General features: G+C 43.2%; 1 protein-coding gene across 1 annotated transcript; it reads right to left on the bottom strand.

Moving 5' to 3' along the window:
* Positions 1–449: 449 nt before the first annotated feature.
* On the bottom strand, positions 450–15025 carry GABARAPL1 (GABA type A receptor associated protein like 1). Its single transcript, XM_062593743.1, has 4 exons — positions 14725–15025; positions 11280–11358; positions 10178–10296; positions 450–8760 (listed from the first exon to the last, which is right to left on the bottom strand). Exons 1-4 carry the CDS (start codon positions 14812–14814, stop codon positions 8695–8697), a joined length of 354 nt encoding a protein of 117 aa, XP_062449727.1. The 5' UTR covers positions 14815–15025; the 3' UTR covers positions 450–8694.
* Positions 15026–20511: the final 5486 nt, after the last annotated feature.

The following is a 20511-nucleotide window of genomic DNA, read 5'->3' as shown; positions in this document are numbered from 1 at the left end:
GCATACAGTTTCAGAAACACCAGGTTTTCATTGTGCTTTATCAGGTAGCTATATGTCTTTAAAAATCAACAATCCCACAAAAGAAAGTATCACTGAAAGTCTATGGCTATAATGCCAATTTTATTTCAATTTCTTCTAAAGTAAGTGGACTCTACCCCTGAAGAACTATGGCTAATTACCTAAATTCTTTTCAAAATGACATTTAGGGTCCTAATTCATTTGAACTCTTCTGCAATTTCACAAGACTTCTTTGTAATAGAAGAATAGATAATAAATACTTGTAAGCTGCCAGAAAACCCAAGACAATGAAAAAGAAAATAAGAAAATGTATTTTTTTAAATCAGGCTTGCCCTGACTAGACTAATATGTCTATTAGTGCACAGAAAGAAGGCATTGATAAATATATCAATAACCTTTGAACATAATTGTAATCAAAGACAATTCATAACTCAGGTCAAAGACAATGTTTTATTGGCAGTATGTCAGAGTAGGAGCTACCTTATTGTTGCTGATTCTGGCAAAGAAATCACAGCTTTTCCATTCTACAAATGGCAGAACATCAAAACATTACAATGCTGCATTCACAAAAATGATGAAACATTTGTTTCATTAATGAAAGAGAATATGAATATACAGAAGCCAGATTTCAAGTTTCAGCATCTAATTAATATAATTCTATTTCTAGAGGTGTTGGAGATCAAGGGGACAAGACTTTTTTTCCTATTTGTTGTGCGGTCTTGGGGTAAGCCAGTTCACATCTCTGCACATTTCCCCAGCTGAAAGTTGGTGACAATAATAGCTACCCTACTAGGCTGCTGTGAGGCCAAATAGATCAGAAATTGTGAAATGACTGAGACTGTCATATTGAACTTGTTAAATAAGTGAAAAGTAGTAAAATGTAAATATGATCAGACCCCTCACTGCTAATTTTCTGTTGTACGCCCCTGGACCAAATTATTTGTGAATGAAATGTTCCAATCTTACCTCTCCGAACAATCACAGCAAAACTGAAGAATATTTATTTCAGATTCTGGTCTGTGTTAGCGTTTTCCCCATCTTTTTTATATACATTCTGAAATATTGTACTACAACTTGAATTCTGCCTTTGTTGGTTCATATACACTGCTGCCCTCATCCTAAAAGCCTTATTTTTGCTCATTGTCTTCTAAAGGTTCATCTCCTAAATCTTCAGCTCTATCACCTTTCTTATCTGCATGAGAATACCACTCTTTTGATGATACGATCACTTTGCTCCTGGTCTGAGATTACCTGTTTGTGGAAGAAAGGGACTGTCTCTCTGATAAGAATTCAGTTTTTCATGCGGCCATGGACTTCCTGTGGAATGTCAGGAAAGTCTCTCTCCCCACATTGTCAAACAGAATGATAGCACTCGGTTAACACAAAAGCTATAAGGAGCTCAGATGGCTATAGTAACGACTATGCACAAAACGACTAATTAGAGAGAGAGGTGTAGGTAAATAACCACTGCTTCATCAAAATACTCAGCTTTGTGAATGAGGTCTATGTGCAGTTGCAATTTCACTAGTAGTCACAGCAATCTGCATGTGGAGGAACTTTTTGGAGCCACTATATATCTCATCTAGAAGCTTCTGCTGCAATACTTTTTGGTGTTAGTTTGAGCTGTCTGTACCTTTTCACTCCTGCCCTGCAGCCCTTCTGCTGGTCTGTTCTCACTCTCCTCACATACCTTGCTCTGCCAGGATATAACCTCCATCTGCACTCCACAAATTGCCAATACTCCATCTCTGCCTCTCTCCTATTCTCCCAGTTCACCTCAGTCCCAATCAGAAGCATTCTGTTTTTGTAGCCCTCTGATTTTTACCTTCAGTTGCAAAGGAAGGAGGAAAGAGGAACCACTGTTTCTTTACCTCTGAAATGTGGCTGTAGTTAGCGGTTTCCATTCCTACAAGGTTTCCTGTGAATTAGTGTTTCCTTGGCATTCCTTGCACTCCATAGGTAAGATGTGGGTGTATGGTGGCTTTGGAGTTTAGGTACATTTTCCGAGCTTTCTAGGTTCTTTTCACACTCCTCCTTTTCTCCTGCACACTTTCCTCCAGTGACTGGCAGCCTGCAGCTGTGCATTACACTGTGTGTTTTTTTACCTTCCTGTGTTTCCCTACTGATTTCTACTTACTAGTGGTCTCTTCTGCCATGTGGTTGTTGGCCTCAGTTGGCTGAATACCTGTTTGTGTACAATGCATGTTTGTCTGCCTTCCTAAGGGCTGGATGGAAGCCTGTGCACACAGGTGTGTAGTGCACTTTGCTATACTTCTCTGAATCCCTGTATATGTTACACTTTCCTGAAGTGGCTGTGGCCCAGGCATGCATGTGTTACATTCTGTGTGCACTCATTTTCTTTTTCCTTTCCTTTTGATAACGTTTTTCACATGTGCTGTTTGTGTGAGGAGTTGAACTATACTGTGTGGAGTGTATATCACTCTCTGTATTAGATCCTTTCTGCTTACCTGTGCTAACAGGTGAACACTGTCCAAATAGCATGTGTTACATATTTGCTGTGATGTAGAGCTTGGTATAGGAAGTACGTGTTTTTTGACAATGTGTCATGGGAATGCATGCATATTCATTATGGTATGGGATATGTCTGAAGACACATGGTGTGTGTTTGCATGGTAATGTTCATAATGGTGCCAGTGCAGTTGGTGAAGATGCATGTGTGTCATGTGGTGTAAGGCATGGCAAAAGATGTGCATATGTGTGCACAAGCATGTCTGTGGAGAGCATGGTGTGGTGTTTCCAGCATGAGGTACAGGATATAGCATATGTGGGGTCAAGGAGATGTGTTTATGGGTTTGTATTTGTTGTGGGAGTGATACACAATGACTGCCTATATGATGTGAAGAACTTGCATCTTCTTTTCTTTTCCCCCATTTCCCACAACCCTGCTCACTGTATGTTTGCCAACAAAGTCTCTTCTAATCCCAGGTAATGAAGGTAGGTGATGCTGCTGGATTAGAGAAAATCACAGCTTTCTGTCACCTCCCATGAGAGAGGAAGGCTGGGCAGGCAATGACATCAAAGCTAAAAAAAGTACTCTATTCCTACTAATCTTTCTGCACCCTTAAGGGAGAAAGGGTAGGTGCTACTAGAGGAATAAGAGGGTGCTGGAAAAGAAAAAGGGTTTAGTTCAAGGAGGGGAGATTATGTCTGAACAAGAACGTACACCATCAACTCCTGATCTCCCCAAAGTTAGGAGACAGTCTCAAGTTCTCCTTTCAGCTGCCACCCACCTACAAATTCTGTACTTCTAGATAGCTCTCTTTGACAGTCCTTCATGAACAGTATGCATAGCGCAGAGAAGTGGTGAGAGAGATCATACCCAAGAGAGCAAAGCCAGATTTCCAGCAGGAAGTAAAAAGACCACAGATTTGATGGCAGTTGTGTGACATGCCATGTGGTGGTGTTGGTGGGGGCAGTGGTATGTGTGTGCTGGGATTACTGAATGGGGATGTTTTTGCCCTAACATAAAACAAAAAGTTATGTTCTCTGAAAACACCAGAGATTTACATTCAATGACTGAAGGAATGCTGTTACATGGAAGACTATTTTAAAGGAGCCACGTAGCAGGCTAGCAAAGGGGATGAGGAATACTGACCAAAATTGTTATATGAACTGGCTAAAAGATGAGCCAGGAGCATGTCTGCATGAGCCAGGAGAACATCTTCCTACTGGTAAGAGGGACTGCTTCTTTTTGGAAGCTCTCCAGGTTTCTGAGGGGTATGTGAACACTGCAGGAGATTGTTCAAAAATGCAGAGGGGATTTCTTGTAAAACAACAAAATAGAGTGCTGGCTCTGACAAAGAAGGCTCTAAGCTGTGTGAAAGTAAAAAGGAGATGGATCAGATCAGTTTCTTCCTTCAGTCAATGGTCCAATACATTCAATCATATGCATTTCTAGCAATGCTCATTTGAAAATAGGATCTTAATGTTCTGCTGCTGCTATAACATATCATTATGAACACCATTTGTTAACAGTTTTTTAATTCCCAAAGAACAGTATAACATTGAAATGACAGGACAGTGACTGGCCAGAGTGCAAGATCAGGGAGAATCAAACCCTTACTTTACAAAGATGCTGAAAGATCCATCTTTTTTCAGGAAAAGAGTAACTAATTCGTGTAACACGTGTGTTTCCAAGCACAAGTTGTACTTTGAGACTCATGCAAGTTTCCAAATGAAGTGTCATAGAATAGAATCAGTAAGGTTGGAAGGGACCTCTGGAGATCATCTAGTCCAACCCCCTGCTCAAGCAGGGTCACCTAGACCATGTTAGATAGCATTGCATCCAGGCAGGCCTTGAAGATCTCCAGAGAAGGAGATTCCACTACCTCTCTGGGCAACCTGGTGCAGTGCTCTCTCACTCTCACAGTGAAGAAATTCCTCCCCACATTCAGGCAGAACTTCCTGTGATTCAATTTATGCCCATTGCCTCTTGTCCTGTCACATGAGATAACTGAAAAGAGTCTAGCCCCATCACCTTGACACCCTCCCTTCAGGTACTTACTTATACACATCGATAAGATCCCCCCTCAGTCTTCTCTTCCCCAGGCTAAACAGGCTCAACTCTTGCAGCCGTTCCTCATAGGGCAGATGCTCCAGCCCTCTGATCATCTTCATAGCCCTATGCTGGACTGTCTCCAATAGCTCCATGGCTCTCTTGGACTGGGGAGCCCAGAACTGGACACAGTACTCAAGATGAGGCCTCCCCAGGGCTGAGTAGAGGGGCAGCATCACCTCCCGCGACCTGCTGGCAACACTCTGCCTAATGCACCCAAAGATACCACTGGCCTTCCTGTCCACAAGGGCACATTGCTGGCTCATGGTCAACTTGTCACCCACCAGCACTCCTAGGTCCTTCTCTGCAGAGCTGCTTTCCAGAAGGTCAGCCTCCAGCCTATACTGCCGCATAGGACTATTTTTCCCTAGGTGCAGGATTCTGCACTTGTCCTTGTTGAACCTCAGGAGGTTCCTCTCCACCCAACTCTCCAGCCTGTCCAGGTCTCTCTGAATGGCAGCACAGCCCTCTGGTGCATCAGCCACTCCTCCCAGCTTAGTATCATCAGCAAATTTGCTGAGGAGGCACTCTGTCCATGTCATTGATGAACAAGTTGAACAGGATGGGACCCAGTACGGAGCCCTGGGGAACTACACTGGTCATAGGCCTCCAACCAGACTCCACACCACTGATGACAACCCTCTGAGCTCTGCCTTTCAGCCAGTTCTCAATCCATCTCACAGCCCACTCATCTAACCCACACTTCCTGAGCTTATCTAGGATGTTCTGGGATCCAGTGTCAAAAGCCTTGCTGAAGTCAAGGTACACAGCGTCCACTGCTCTCCCCTCATCTACCCAGACAGTCATTCCATCATAGAAGGCTATCAGATTGGTTAAGCAGGATTTCCCCTTGGTGAATCCATGCTGGCTACTCCTGCAAGCCTACTGGAGAGAGGGCTATGCTTGTTTAAATGCATCTCAGACTTTCACATCTCTCATTCTTTAGGAAGCTGCAAAGCATGTTCTTTAGGTAGGAGTCTTAGTGGCTCTGCCCAGCCTTCCCTAGGGCCTCCGCCAAAACTCCTGCCCATCAGCCTTGGTGTAAGGACTGTTCAGGGCCTTAAAATTGCAGAAAATACCTCAGTTTGCCCACTACCATCTTCGAGACCTTCTCATATCACTCAGGTACAATTAAGGCTCAAATCAATGGCATGGCAAGACATGGGAGGTGTATACAAGTGACTATACAACCATAAAAAGAGATGTGACACATGATACACAGGACAAAAGAAATCCAGAGCTCCAGTAAAAAGTAGCAATGAGAAATTCTGTAAATGCTGCCCCTCTTGCACATACCTTTTATTTACAACTGTGTATGTGGGACAGAAACATTACAGTCACTCATTTTGGGTCAAGCCTCTGATTTCAAAATGTGTCTTTATTGATTGGTTGATTTAGCTTAAGTAATATCAACTTTATTTTACATGAAGCTAACCAACAGAAAAAAACTACCACAATTACCTTGTACAATATTGGACTAGCAGAAAAACAGAAGCAAATGCCACAACCCAGTTAAAAGAAATGTAAAATAATTAAATTAAATTAGGAAACCCTACATACAACAAATAGCTGAGGTTAGTCCCAGATATCACTTACACACACAGCAGTGGGAGGGAAGGCAAGGTTTGAACATGAAGTCAAGCATTTCACCTTACAACTCTCTCTCCCCTGAGTGCCCAAGCATTAGTTAGTTTGAGACAACACATATCCATGTGCTTAATAGCATATGTGTGAGCAAGTGGGACAGTGGTAAAGATGCATGCCATCCTTTCCTGCCCCCTCTTGTCTTTTACCCTAAAAAGTCTTCTGGATCTATTTTCTGTTTCAAAAACTTCAGAACTTCCTAAAACAAGAGACTGATGTGGATTTGCATGTAAAGGATCTGAAAACAGCTTAATAGTCAGAGGAGAGTGGGTAAAAAAAAAAGAGTACTGTACACTGTAGGCAGAATTGATTTAAATTAGGCAGTAGGTATAATTCATCTCAACATGTTTACTCTAGATGAGCACATGATTGAGCAGTAAAACTGAAGTTCAGAATGAAAAGCTGGGGATACTAAGCCACACATTTCTTCTTTTCTTCCCCCATTTTCTGTCTGTTCATTATGATTATCCTACCTACACTCTTTGCACACCTTCCCTTCTCTCTCATTCCAGTCTACTACTTTCCATACCACACAGGCAATGATCTTCCTGCTCCACAGCCTCCTTGACCTTCACACACTTCTGCCAATGACTCTTGTTCCACATTCTCAGAATGCTCAACTTGCCTTATACTCTTTAGTGGAACAGCAGTCACAAAAGGCTGAAATCTGATTTTCTATCTCTCACAATCAGAGGAGCACTTATCTTGATTTTCATTCCCGAGGAACTGGGATCTAATTTCTTCATGTAAATACAGTAAACACCTTCAGCTTACATTGGGATCTGCCTGTCTTCTTCATTCTTCTTGTCTTTTCCTCCTTCTTGGTCCCTCTCCTGTATGTAGCAATGCTTACAGTAATTCAATTCAGTTCTCTAATTTTTGGATAAAAACCTTAACCTAGAATTTTCCCAGAAGTCAACTCACTCCCCAAAGCCCTACTCCTTCATTAGAGTAATGGCAGTTATGTGAAAATCTGCTGTTTGTGCCACCAGGAAGAAATTGCTTCAGCATGACAGCGTAAGGCTTGCACAGGACAGAATCTATCTAGTACCCTTCTAAGAACAGTACTGGCTTAAAAGGGATGGGGAGGATGGGGAGAGGAAGCAATCTACAGAGAATCTGTCCTGAAGAGATATCCATCCCATCCTCATCCCCCTTGTGCCGAAAATGACTTAGTCCCATGGGGATTCATGGGATTAGTCCCCATCCCCCTCATGCCTGAAAGCACTTCTCTGGAAGCAAAGAGTATCCAACCACAGAAAGCTGGGAAAATGCATTTGTGAGGGACCGATTTCCTCTGCTTATGAATACGGTACAAGATCTGTATGGAAGCGAGACACGGAAGGGGAGGTTTAACCAACAGAATTTCTGCCATCTTCAAACTTGCAGAAGAGTTACAAAGACAGCACAAATAGATTATTCTCCATGTTCACCAGTACCAATATCATTAGTAGTTAGACACCTTAATACACAGCAAGGGAGACTGAAGTTAAGGTATCACAAAAAGCTTTCTCGCTTGGAGTCTAGCTAGAAAATGGAACAGGCTATCACAGCAGCCTATAGGATCGATTTTAGTGAAGCTCACTAAGAATAAGTTAGATGAACAGCCATAGAAATTTTTGGTATATTCAGTCCTGTCTCAGTGTCTCATTGGGCTAGAAGTTCTCTTGATGTCCTTTCTAGCCCTATGAGTCTTATCAGTTGGCCTCACTGAGAAGAACGAAAGGGTCAGCCTCAAACTTTTGTCCAGAACTTGCAATTAAAGTAACAAAGAAAACATCCTCCCCGCCCCCAACCTTTACATGTCACAACTGAGGAGTTCCCAGCGCTCAGGGTTAGCCCTTTTACTAGTGATGTGACAGGAAATACAGTAGTCTTGCAACACTTCAGAGGCAGCAGTTGGAATGAGGATAGTCAGCACAGGAAAGCCTTGTACAAGCAGAACAAAAGTATTGCACTGCTCACTGAATGCTCATAAGACTGCAACCCAAGCCATAGGCAAGGTGTGACTAGGTCAGTGTACAATGCATGTTCCAGACATGCCTCCCTCATCCAATGAAAGATTTACACACGAACAGCCATTTCTTTCCTACCCAGTCACTTTGCCAGAGGTCCATAACACTGGCTTGTCTAGCAGCCTCCAGTACGGGCTAACAAATTCCAGCTGTGGCAAGAGAAGAACTAGAGAAAATGGAGTCTCCCTATCCCTCAACACAGAATCCCTTGTTAGCCTATGAGTTCACCCTTTCACACCATTTCTTCTTACCCTCCCTCCCCTCAATACAAAAATGATGATTATAATTAATGCATGAAGGTGATGGCATTGTGCATGTGACTCACTTCCAGTTCTCTTCCCCTCTTCTCAAGCATTCTCCTTCCTCTTCTTCAGCATACTCCCAAGCCCCCCCAAATCAGTTCCATCTGTCCATCTCATCTGCATGACTGGTGGCTGGTGCTCACTTGCCATAGACACTCTCATCACTGTAGGCCACATAGAGAAAATAGTCCTCCTCATGGTTATCCTGGGAGGAGAGAGAGGGAAAAAGTAACAAACCAAAGCCCTGTAACTCACCATGTGTGAAAATGCCCAAATAAGCGATCACTGTGACAGCAGGAGGGCATAACACCTCTTTTATTACTCCTTTCTCTCCGTGGAAGGCTTTACTTCCTTATACCACAGGGTCCTTTAGCTGGCTGAAAACAGAGGAACTCTCTCTGGCCACAGCTCTACTACTAAATTGAAAAAATGTCTCATTTTGAGGTGTACTGAATTTTCTAGTACTGCCACAGCCAGAGCATGCTAGAAACACACAAGCACTGTGGAACAGAGATAGCTCTTTTGCAGGCTCTGCAGCAGAATCTCAGCACTGATATAGCCTTAAGATTGGGAGAAGAGACTGAGAAGGCTTTAACAAGTCAAAAACCTTTTTGCATAGTTCCATACTTGAAAAACATTTAAGTTGCTTCTTTTCAGAACACCTTGGTGGCTGCATCTCTAGTCCTGTTTTACAGATGGTCTACAAAGCTAAGATGCTAAGTGATTACACTGACATAAAAAGTCTGCAGAATGCTAGGAACAGAGCCCAGGTCTCAGCTCTAGACAGTTAGATCTACCTACCTCTAATGTGTTCAGATTTGTAAAAGTGCCTGCGTATGTTCATTTTATATTGCCTTCATTAGCCTAGACACACGTTGTGCAGTTATTATCAAAAAATGATGGGCCAGATAGGGTTCACAGCACCATAACAGAATCTCTTATTAAAATACACTAGCACAGCAGGAGGCAGGTTTTTGATTGAAGTCCATCCATGCTGCAAACTGGTCATGATATAACGCCAACATAATTAAGGAACATTACTTTGATGGCCAAAGAATATGCCTTCAAATTTGATCAAACAGCTCTCCTCAACAGAAAAAGTGGGAAATAACGTTTAGTGTCCTAAGAGGTCCTTGCATATACAGTACAAAGTACAAAAAAACTAATCCAAAACAAAGCATAAGCATCCTCTGAAAAAGCATTTGTAGGCAGTTTGTTGTCCAGAAATACTGTGCTCAAAAGAAATCTCTTTTGTATAAACAGGAAAGTTGATATACAGGTTTGTTCATCTTTTTTTCCCCAGTCACAGTCTCTCCTCTGCAAAACAGACAAGTGGTTTATGGCAATGCTTTGTTTATGTATGTCACTGCTGAGGCATCTGTTCACCACCTAATACAACAACTCTTTCAACAAGCAAACTCCCCAGGCTCCTCTTTATAACCACAAAATGGAACTTACCCAAACAGGTGATGGAATATTGCCAAGGGCAAGGGGTCCATGTTTAGAGACCTGTTGCCAAGCTTTACCCACTGCCATTTAAGCAGTGCTCAGTGATACTTCAGTGAGGATATACATTCCTATGGACATTCCACCACAAGGAAAAAGAGAGAGGCCAGGCATACCTCATACAGCTGTCCCATGGTAGCACTGGTGGGAGGGATGGTATTATTGACAAAGAAGAACAGGGCATCTTCCGGCCTCAGGTGGATTCGCTTTCGGATTAAGAAGTAGAATTGGCCAACTGAAGAAGAACAGGGGAGAACACTTTAAATACAGAAAGATCGTGGGTTTTGTTTAGCAACTAAGCATGGTTTATTCCTTTTGGGAAAGAAGTGGGGGAAACAACATGCTGTAAAAAGTGTAAGTTAAAAAAAAAGAAAAAATGCAGGAAAGAAAGATGAAACTTCTTGATGGTCATCACATTAGCAGCTGATCCACTCAGAGCTGGTAAGTGTTGGGTCAGTGCAGCTTTTCAGGTTGACACATACTGCCTCTGACCACTGCACCCTCTAAATCCACATTCCCACTATTATGATATTAAATGCTCTATAGTAGGGACTGGTGGGAAAATCTCTAATCAGCTTAATCTTAAATCTTATACACCAAAGGTACTATAAAGAATTTTGCCTTAGTGTAAATGGTCATATTGTTCCTGAAAACAAATTTAATCCTTACTGTCTATTTGCTTGAGCTTTGTTGCATAAGATGTTCCACAATCGACTACATAATACAAGATAAAAGATTCTGTTGCTTTAACTGATTCATACTCTCAAATGAAAACAAATGTAATCACACACAAAATGGCCATGATCATTTGGAAAAGCAACTTTGTGGCCATGACTCCAAACCTGGCAGTAGAAAACAGTGGGACTACTTTAAGAACTTGCCTCTTCCTGCAACAAGGATACAGCTTCTGTCAACTTGAGCTGCAGCTAAGCCATCATTGACTGATGATTGTGTTACTGTCTATGATACACAATTCAGTCATTTTCACCCTGAGTAGATGTCTGCACATTAATTGAGTCACCAGGATTCCCCAAAAGACCTCAGAGAATTCTGCATGTTGCAATTCAGGCTGTAAGATACATATCTTAAACATAGGTAGGTAAACTGGGGGTAATGATAAGATACTCAGCCTGCCTGGGTATTTTCTTGATACTGATCATAGCAGTAAAAACTTAAGAGACCTTTGTCATCAGGACAAAAGGAGGTAGATTTTCTTACCTGTAAGATCAGAAGGCACAAGATACTTCCTTTTGTCTAGGTCAGGTACTCTGGCTTTTGGCGCTTTTTCCACAATTACCTGGAGGCAGAAAGGAAGACAGAGCAAGAAACAAGCCATGATTATCTTAAGAGGGAACGGACTAAGAAGCATCTGTGAAAAACGGTATTACCCTTTAAGAAAGATGGTGTTTCTAGGACAACAGAAATTTCTTTGCTCTATAAGAAATACACAATATTAAGGAACAAACAAGTGAGAAGACTGGAAATCACTGGCAAAAGCTGTGTCAGAAGCCCAGAACTGAGGCAGTAAACATAACGAGTCAAAAATGGGAGACTGGAACAGGCATAAAAATAAACTATAATAGCAGGGAAAAAAAAAGAAAAATCAGGTCACCTTGATGGTCCCAGTGCAGACCAGTTTTGTTTGAAGAGGCTGCCAGGAGGCTAACACATACGCTGGAGAGGTATTACAGATAACTTTAATTGTTCCAAACCACCTGGCATAAAATCAGCCCTAGTCTCAGTAGTCTCATATCCTAATTTCTATGGTCACCACTACCAAATGTCCTAGAAAGAAGCAAAGAAGGAAGAGAAAATTCAGTTCATTGGGAAAATTTAGTTTTTGTTTTTGCTTCAATAGTTAAGTTTATACTCTGAAATTTGCACATTTAAATCTTTCCAGACTATTTTCCTGACTTCACACAGTTATGGATATTTCCTTAATCATATAAATAAATAACAGAATTAAAAAATGTGTTAGTGTCAGGGCCTCTGGAATCAGGAGACTTGATACAAAATACTAATCCTCATTATATGTGGTACAGATGAAGTTCAGTAGTTTTGATGTCAAACAGGTAAAGAGCTCAGGAAAAGAGTTGTCATGAGAACTAGGCAAAATATTTACCTCAGAAGTATTAAGTATTCCAAACCAACCTGAGCGTCTTCTAAGAGCCTAGAAAATCTTTCCAAAGGTTGGAGGTTTGTTTCCATGGAATTATTGAGTTTGTATGGAAAAAAAAGGTGTAGACTATTTTTTTTTTTTTGGTGGTACATCTTGTGTTTTCTCATGTTCAGATGTCCTTTCCTGTGTTACAATGATGGGCCCACGTTAGCCTGGGCAAAGTGCCATATTAATCCAGGTCTACTCTTTCAAGACTCAAGTGAATATCTGCAAAGGATGCCTGACCTGAGACACTAGTTCGGACATCTTTTCACTGGGCCCCATTTGGATGCTTCAACATGGTCAAAAGCCTTGAAAATTTAAGTTTGTTTTTAAAATAGAAGTATGGCCATTTCTACCTTTTCAAGAACCTTCTTTTTCAAGAACCTCAGTTAGTACAAGCCATTTAAACTCTTTGAGATAGGTTGTGGTAGCATATGCATTTCTGTACAGATGCAATTGACATAGGACAAATGTTGTGAAGGAAATGTAGTTCCAAGATTTTACTGAATGAGCGAGAATAGCAACAACAGTGAGCATATTCTTTTACCCATACATAATACAAGGCAATATCTAACACAATAAATTGCAATGAAAACAAACCTTTCTTTCTTGTCCACAATTACCAAAACTATGGACAAGTAGAACTGTTAGCCAGCAGCAGTGGTACAACCATCCTGACCTCAAAAGAGTAGATTGTAACTCGATCATTAGAATAATAAAGGAAAAGATGATGATGGGGAAGTCCAAAGATATGTTATGCCTGTGAGGAAGATGGGAGAATGCTGGGAGGGGGGAAGACAGGAGAATGCTGGGGCTTCTAAATCCCTGGGAAGCAGTCAAATTAGATAATGACTGAGTTTAACAGATCTCTTCTTACAAAGAGGCAGAGCAGGATAGACTGACTATCAACAGCAGTTAGTTTGCCTGGTAACAGAGGTATTTTTTTCTCAAATACTAAAACCTTCACATATCTGTGCATGCACACTCCTCCAACCCAAAGAAAATCCAAAAGATAGCAAGAGGTTATCTGTATATGTGTTGTTGCTGAGTGGTATCAGTGGTAGCATGAGACTGAGCCAACATCATAATTTCAGCAAAACGCTGAGATGTATCAGGGCACTGCAGTGTAGGCAGCCAAAGGGATGTCACCTTCAAGGATCCTGCTGTCAGGAAGGACAGAGACATAAGTGATACAAAGAATCCTGTCAGCTGCATTCATTTGTTCCAGATGCAGTCTCTCAACAGGCTTTCCCCTCATAATTCACATCCAAGCCTCCTCATGCAGCTTTTATCATTTATCCTTAACTGCAGCACATCTTGCTATTTGGGTCCTGGCTTCCTCTCTACAGTTCTTCTGATGCCCCTCTACCCTGATCTCATTTACCTGTTGCCAAGTCTGGTTCTTTGCTCCCCACATGGCTCTTCCAGACACATCAATCGTGATCTGCTGCACAAACTGCCGTACTATTTCTCACTCCTGACCTACAGCATCCTCTTTGGTCATGAACATACGCAGCAGCATCCATTTCATCATTGACTAGCTGTATTCTGAATCTGCTATACTAGTGTAAGAGTCCCCAAATTTGCAGCTTGGGCAAATTTACCCAAATTCTGACTTCCCAACATTTTTACAAGCCCAGGTGTAGGCCACTCCTAAGATACAAAGTGGTGTCGGCCTGCTGGGAAAAAATATTTCCCCTTTGCTTCAGATTCACAGGGATTCTCAGATATTTTGAATACAGTACCCCTGGGAAGTAAATCTAGGACAGATCTCTCCAGTGGGGATGGAAAGGAAAGAACATTTGCAAAATATTTAATAGAACAAAAAAAAAAATCACAATTAATTTGGTTTGTCATTACTAGTAATTATAAAGATAGAAGTCTTCCAAAGGCATTCCAAAGGGATTTAAGGATGAGAAAGCAAAGTCTGGCTAGGAGATCAAAACCTTGTTTCCCAAGAGATGCTTTTTCCGTAAGTTAATGTCATTTTTCTCTCATGTAAAGCACAAAAATAGAACAAGACTGTACCAAAAAGTCAGTCCAAAAGAAAGTAAAACAAAAATAAAGGGAACATATCTGATGACAAGGATACAGCTCTAGTTTTCTATGAGGAGTGCTCAGCAAACTCCATTTTCACAGAGCAAATGGTAAGCTCCTTTCCAACCCCCAGCTCCATGGACATAGGCTGACATAAAAAGATCAGCAGCATTCACGTTGCCAAGCTGCTGCAGACCCATGAAAGAGGGAGGGTATATTACACTTGGACAATCTCACACCTACTCGCTGATAGAGACCTTAAGTGTATCCCCATAGCTTTGCACTAAAGAGAAAAGCACCCTGAAATGAGAACATCAAGGTAACCATCATGAATACTATTTTTTTTTAAGATAGCAATTGACAACAAGAACAAAGACAGGCAGATAGCAGCATAACACGTAACGCAAGCCCTACAAGCAGCAATTGCTGTCGCTGTCCAAGCACACACTCACACACTGCACTCACAGGGACTCTGTCGGGATATTTCTTTCTGATTTTCTCCCCTTCTTTCTTCCTGTACTCGAAAGGATGGTCTTCTTTGTACTGGAACTTCATGCTGCCCAGGCGTCAGCTTCCCCTCCGAGGGCTGCTGCCGCTCCGTGACTAAGGCCGGGCGCTTCGCGAGCCCTCCAACACCCGCCGCAGTGGAGCGGCACCCCGCTGCCACGGAGCCGTGCAGAGCTTGGGCGGCCGCCGCGACCCCGCCGCGCCGCACCGGGCCCAGCTGCAGCCGGACGCCGCTGCCCTGGAACACGCAAAGAGCAGCGAGGTAGGTTGGGAATTGTGATGTCACGGGGAGGCACCCCTGCCGCCATTCCAGACGGTTCCATTGCACCGGGGGCGGGGGGAGGGAGGAAGGGCGAAGTGGCGGGGCTGCTGCAAGGTGTGCGGCGGCGACCGCAGTCTCTGCTTGTTCTTTCCACCCCGCACGGCAGCGTGAGGTTCCCGAGCGCAGCCTGCGGCGGGTGGAGGGCGGGGGGATGTCCCCCGTCTCCGCCTGTGCGTCGCCTCTGCTACAAGGGCCTCTGCGGAGGAGGGGTGCAGCAAAACCATAATGGTGCAGCGGGACAGGGGCACGTCGGTGTCCACACCCTGCAGAGCAGGCAGCTGCGGGACAGGGGGGCAGCCCCATGCAGTGCGGCAGGCAGAGCAGGGGCCAACTCTTGCTTGGGAGCAGGCAGCAGCTGCTGCTTCTGCTCCCATCTGCCATCTGCTCTGTCTCTGGGGCAGAGCTTGTGTCTCACTGCTCCATCGTGCAGGGTTATGGCTTTTCTATTACTATATCTATTAATCGTACAGAGCCTTGTTGCCGCCTCATTCCCCTTCTCCCTCCCCCCCCCCCCAAAAAAAAAAAAAAAGAAAAAAGAAAAAAGGCAAAATGAACCTATGATTAAGCAGCATCACAATCTCCAGCATGACTCCAGGACTTATGAATACAGACAGCTGAGCAGCCACATGAACAGGAACATCATCTTTGAGGGTTGCAGCCAACTATGTTGCTGCTCCTTCCTTGCCAGCCCCTTTATAAACCACCATGGTGAAAAATCCATTGGAGTGATGGCTGGTGGCTGAGGGACTGGAGGGCTCCCTGCCCCAGGAGCAGAGTGGACAGGCACACGGCCTGCAGAGTGCTGTTGCAAATAAAGCTGCCAGATGAGGCTTGCAGCAGCAACGGGTCTGTAATTTGTTAGCACTTGGGCAACCACCAGCCTTTCTTAAAAAGAGGGCAATTTTGGAGACTTTCCCCTTGGTTGCAGCGAAGCAGGGGGTGGGGATGTGGAGCGCCAGTTGTGGGGCGCAGGCCTGGAGTGGCTGCCTCAGTTTCCCCAAGTAATGTTGAATGCTTCTGCTTCCACTTACCTAAAACAAGGGTGATGAAACTGACCTATTTAAGTGGCTGTGAGATTTAAGAGGAAGAAAATACTGGTTTGGGTGACTAACACTGTCATTGTTAGGTCTGGATTACTCTCCTGTTTATACTATTTCAGTTAAATAACAGGGGACAGAAAGCATGACGTGTAATGTGCCTGACCAGATGCACATTACAAACAGCAGACAGTTAATGCGAACTGTTTGCAAACAAGCCAAAGCAATGAGGCAATTTTAGCCCAGTTACTCAACACATACTTGCTTGGAATATCTTTGTTTTTTCTAGGGGCAGTTAGGCTCACAGTATTTACTGACTAGAAGAAAGGAAGGTGCTAATGAATGGATCAGCATGTTCAAATCAGTATAAAAATTAATTGCTGCTCTCCTGGGGGGATGAACAACTGAATAGCAGTGTATCAAAATGTTCTAGTTCTTTTAATGTGTGCCTCATACAGAGAAGCAGAACTTTTTCAAGGATGATCTTTTATTTGTGTAAAAATTTTTATTGTGGTAGGAGCTGCTGAGCAGGACAGCAGGCTGCCTTGAATGCTTGATGTATCCAAGGCTAGACCAATGGCATAGGTGAGAGGACCCAGGTTTCCTGTATCTCATTCAATGTTCTGCCAATGTGTTGCATCAGAATTAACCAGGATAAGAAAAACACTGATGCTATTTTGCAGGCACTTTGTTTCTAGAGTGTCCATAGTGCAGAAGAAATCCAGACTAAAGTGAACAGTCAGCTTGAATCCACAGCAGATTGTTGGATATAATAGCATTTGCTTAGCACTAGTAACTAAATTTATTGTAGCCTAAGGCCACACATTGCTGAACTTTTCCCTGAATTGTTTGAGCCAGTTTGAACAAGGAGAAAATAAGGAGATAAGAAAGTAAGAAAACAGCTTCAGTAATGATTAGTGAGTGTCATATCTCTACCTGGAGACAATGGGGAAAAGCAAAGAACCTACTACTTGTCAAGCAATCATTAGTGCAACAATTCAGAGAACAGACAAAGGACTTAACCTGTAAGGGTGTAAATACCCAGGGAATTTTCTATTTGGAGTCCCTCTGAGGAGGCACCCAACTTGAGCTGTAATACTAGTAAAATCATCTTATAAAGAATTATTTTATATCTTTTGGATAAAGCAGAAACCTGAAAGTCAAACCCTGTTAAGGACACTGGGTTGAACAGTGTCCCTAACAGAGATCCAGAATGTTAGTCTGTCCCCTCTGTATTGTAGAGAGTTGTTTCATGTGCCACCTACCTTTGCTTTCAAAAGCAGGCAGCAGTGAATCACAGAATCACAGAATGGCTGAGGTTGGAAGGAACCTCTGAAGGTCAGCTAGTCCAACACTCATGCTCAAGTAGGGTTGCCTAGAGCATGTTAGACAGGACTGCGTCCAGGTGGGTCTTGAATATCTCCAGAGAAGGAGACTCCACAACCTCTCCGGGCAACCTGGTCCAGTGCTCTCTCACTCTCACAGTAAAGAAGTTTTTCCTTACACTCAGATGAAACTTCCTGTGTTTCAGTTTGTGTCCCTTGCCTCTTGTCCTGTTGCTTGGCACCACTGAAGAGAGTCTGGCCCCATACCCTTGACACCCTCCCTTTAAGATATTTACAGACATTGATAAGATCCCCTCTCAGTCTTCTCTTCCCCGGGCTAAATAGACTCAGCTCTTGCAGCTGTTCCTCATAGGGCAGATGCTTCAGCCCTTTGATCATCATCTTAGCCCTACACTGCACTCCCTGCAATAGCTGCATGTCTCTCTTGTCCTGGGGAGCCCAGAACCGGACAGAGTACTCGAGATGAGGCCTCACCAGGGCTGAGTAGAGGGGCAGGATCACCTCCCTCGACCTGCTGGCAACACTCTTCCTAGTGCATCCCGGGACACCACTGGCCTTCTTCTCCATAAGGGCACATTGCTGGCTTATGGTCGACTTGTTGTCCATGAGGACTCCCACGTCCTTCTCCACAGAGCTGCTCTGCAGGAGGTCAGCCCTCAGCCTGTAGTGGTGCATGGGGTTACTTCTACCTAAGTGCAGAACTTTGCAGTTGCTTTTGTTGAACTTCATGATGTTCCTCTCCACCCAACTCTCCAGCCTGAATGGCTGCTGAATGTGCTGCTGAATGGCAGCACAGCCTTCTGATCTATCAGCCACTCCTCTCAGTTTGGTACTGTCAGCAAACTTGCTGAGGAGGTACTGTGTGCCTTTATCCAGACCAGTGATGAATATGCTTAACGATGACATCCTGGATGAGCTGTTCCATCACCTTCCCGGGGATGGAGGTGAGGCTGACTGGCCTGTTATTTCCTGGGTCCCCCTTCTTGTGCTTTTTGAAGACTAGAGTGATGTTAGCTTTCTTCCAGTCTTCAGGCACCTCTCCTGGTCTCCATGACCTTTCAAAGATGATAGAGAGTGGCCTAGGAATGAACTCAGATGTCGTTTGGTAATGCTATTTCTCCAAGCCCTGGTGTACTATGATCTCCCTGATCTTGCATACTGGTGGGATAGGTATGGAGGAAATAATTTTTCTTTGATGCAACTATGCAGAAATGGTGGCAGTTTCCAGATATCCAGTTTCTTGTTTGGCTTGGGAATGTGGTTCAAAATCTCATTTACAGTTATAACTGAGCCTGTCTTCTTAAGCTGCCTTTATAATCAATGGGATAAATAGGCATGGTTGTGATTCTTCTCACTTGAACATACATCTACTTTTGGATGGCTGAAGTATAGTCCTCATGGACTCTGGCTGAGGTTTCTGTGTCCAAGTTGTTTACTGCTGCACACTATGTAATGTGATTTTCTGTACAGCACAACAATCAGTTCCAATAGGCACATACCTACACCTCTGAATGATACAGCAGCCCGCAATGGGAATGACATAGGTCAGTATTGCCCAACCTCACTAGTTCCTGTGCACAATGTTAATACAGGAAGCACCATCAGCTTGTTTCTATCTGTCCCTAGACATGTGAATATTTTTCCATGGCTGCAGCAAAAAGCATGTGTCTGAAGGTCTTAGAAGCATGAGTCAGAAGCAAGAGATAATTTTTATGCAGTACCAGAGTGAGGCCTAGACTGAAGAAAGACCAGAGGTTAGACCTGAGGAAAAGTCTAGTTTCATGGCACAGAACCTTTATGTACTACCCATGTTTGGCCTTCTCCTTGCCTCCTAATTGCCTGCAGCACAACAATTGCTAAGTGTATTGAAGGTGTGTTGTGATGTAGATGCATATTCCTCAAGGATAAAAGAAAGGAATTTTCCAACCTGTTTCACACAGACTGCCAACTTATTCTGGTCATAAAATGACCTATTCTGGCCATTTTAACAGATCAAATCTCAAACTCCTATTGTCCTGTTGTAATTGCTGTGTTCCACTACAAGACAGTTGGACTAGGCTCCCGTTTAAAATTTTGTTGACAAACCAAGGAGGAGTTTTGGTGTTATTCCCTGGTCTGATATGGTCAGTGAGAGCATTGCCAGGTGGCTCTTCCTTCCCCAACTAATCGTATGTGGAGATCACAAATTTCCTTACTGAACTCTTTCTGCTGTGAAGGTATGTATCTAGATGTGTGGCCACAAGACTTGCTCCTCCCTCTTCCTGCTTCCTCCCCATCAGGCACTGAATTCCTGACTGTCTTCAGCAGCTCAATAATAACAAAGTTATTGGCACAAGAGCAGGCAGGAAGATGATACATGCGGAAGAAATGACAAACAGGTAATCATCTGACTTTGAGTTCCTACTAAAATGCCAAGCCATGCGCATGTGACAAACCCTATGTTCTGTGTCTGTGTACTAGAAGGAGAAGTTGGAGATGAGGTTGGCTAGTTTTCCTACACTGGATGCCCAGCACAAACTGGTTCACAAAGTGGCCAAACAGTGTGTTTTTAACTTTGAATGTCTGAACAGCTTTGAGCTTGTTCGCAGATGGGTTTTGTAGCTCATACTGTACAACACAATGCTCTGGGGCACTCCTAGGAGCTTTGCAGTACAGTACTGGGAAATAAAAATGACTGCACAAATGGCTAAAATATCCATGTTTTTTTGCCCTGTATGTCTTTAAGCTGTTGTCAGGTGAATGTCTCTTGGGAACCTGCTGGAGCTGCTGTTTATTTCTGCCAGCTGCTTGAAACTCTGAATCTCTTTGAATATTTATTCCATTAGTACCTTCTCCTGGCTATTTTTTCCTTTTGTACCTCCTTAGACAGACAGACAGACTTTTTTTTTTTTTTTTTTTTTTTTTTTTTTAATCTTTACTGTGATTTCAGGCATATCAAAGTCTCTCTAATCAGAAAACTTCTAATGTGTAGGTTGAATCGTTATTGAACCAGAGAGAATGTATCAAAAGTCACTGGTAATTCTCTTCTGTTTGCTGTCCA

The sequence above is a fragment of the Rhea pennata genome, chromosome 1, assembly GCF_028389875.1.
Source record: "Rhea pennata isolate bPtePen1 chromosome 1, bPtePen1.pri, whole genome shotgun sequence".
In the NCBI taxonomy this organism is placed as follows: Eukaryota; Metazoa; Chordata; class Aves; order Rheiformes; family Rheidae; genus Rhea; species Rhea pennata.
This window is presented reverse-complemented; position numbering and strand designations above follow the sequence as displayed.

Excerpts from the sequence above, each read along its gene's own strand:
- GABARAPL1 (XM_062593743.1), bottom strand. The coding sequence starts at position 14,814 with ATGAAGTTCCAGTACAAAGAAGACCATCCTTTCGAGTACAGGAAGAAA. Across the intron at positions 10,297-11,279 it reads TGTGCCTTCTGATCTTACAG|TTGGCCAATTCTACTTCTTA; the intron begins GTAAGAAAATCT and ends GTTCTTCTTCAG. Across the intron at positions 8,761-10,177 it reads CCATGGGACAGCTGTATGAG|GATAACCATGAGGAGGACTA; the intron begins GTATGCCTGGCC and ends CTCTCCTCCCAG.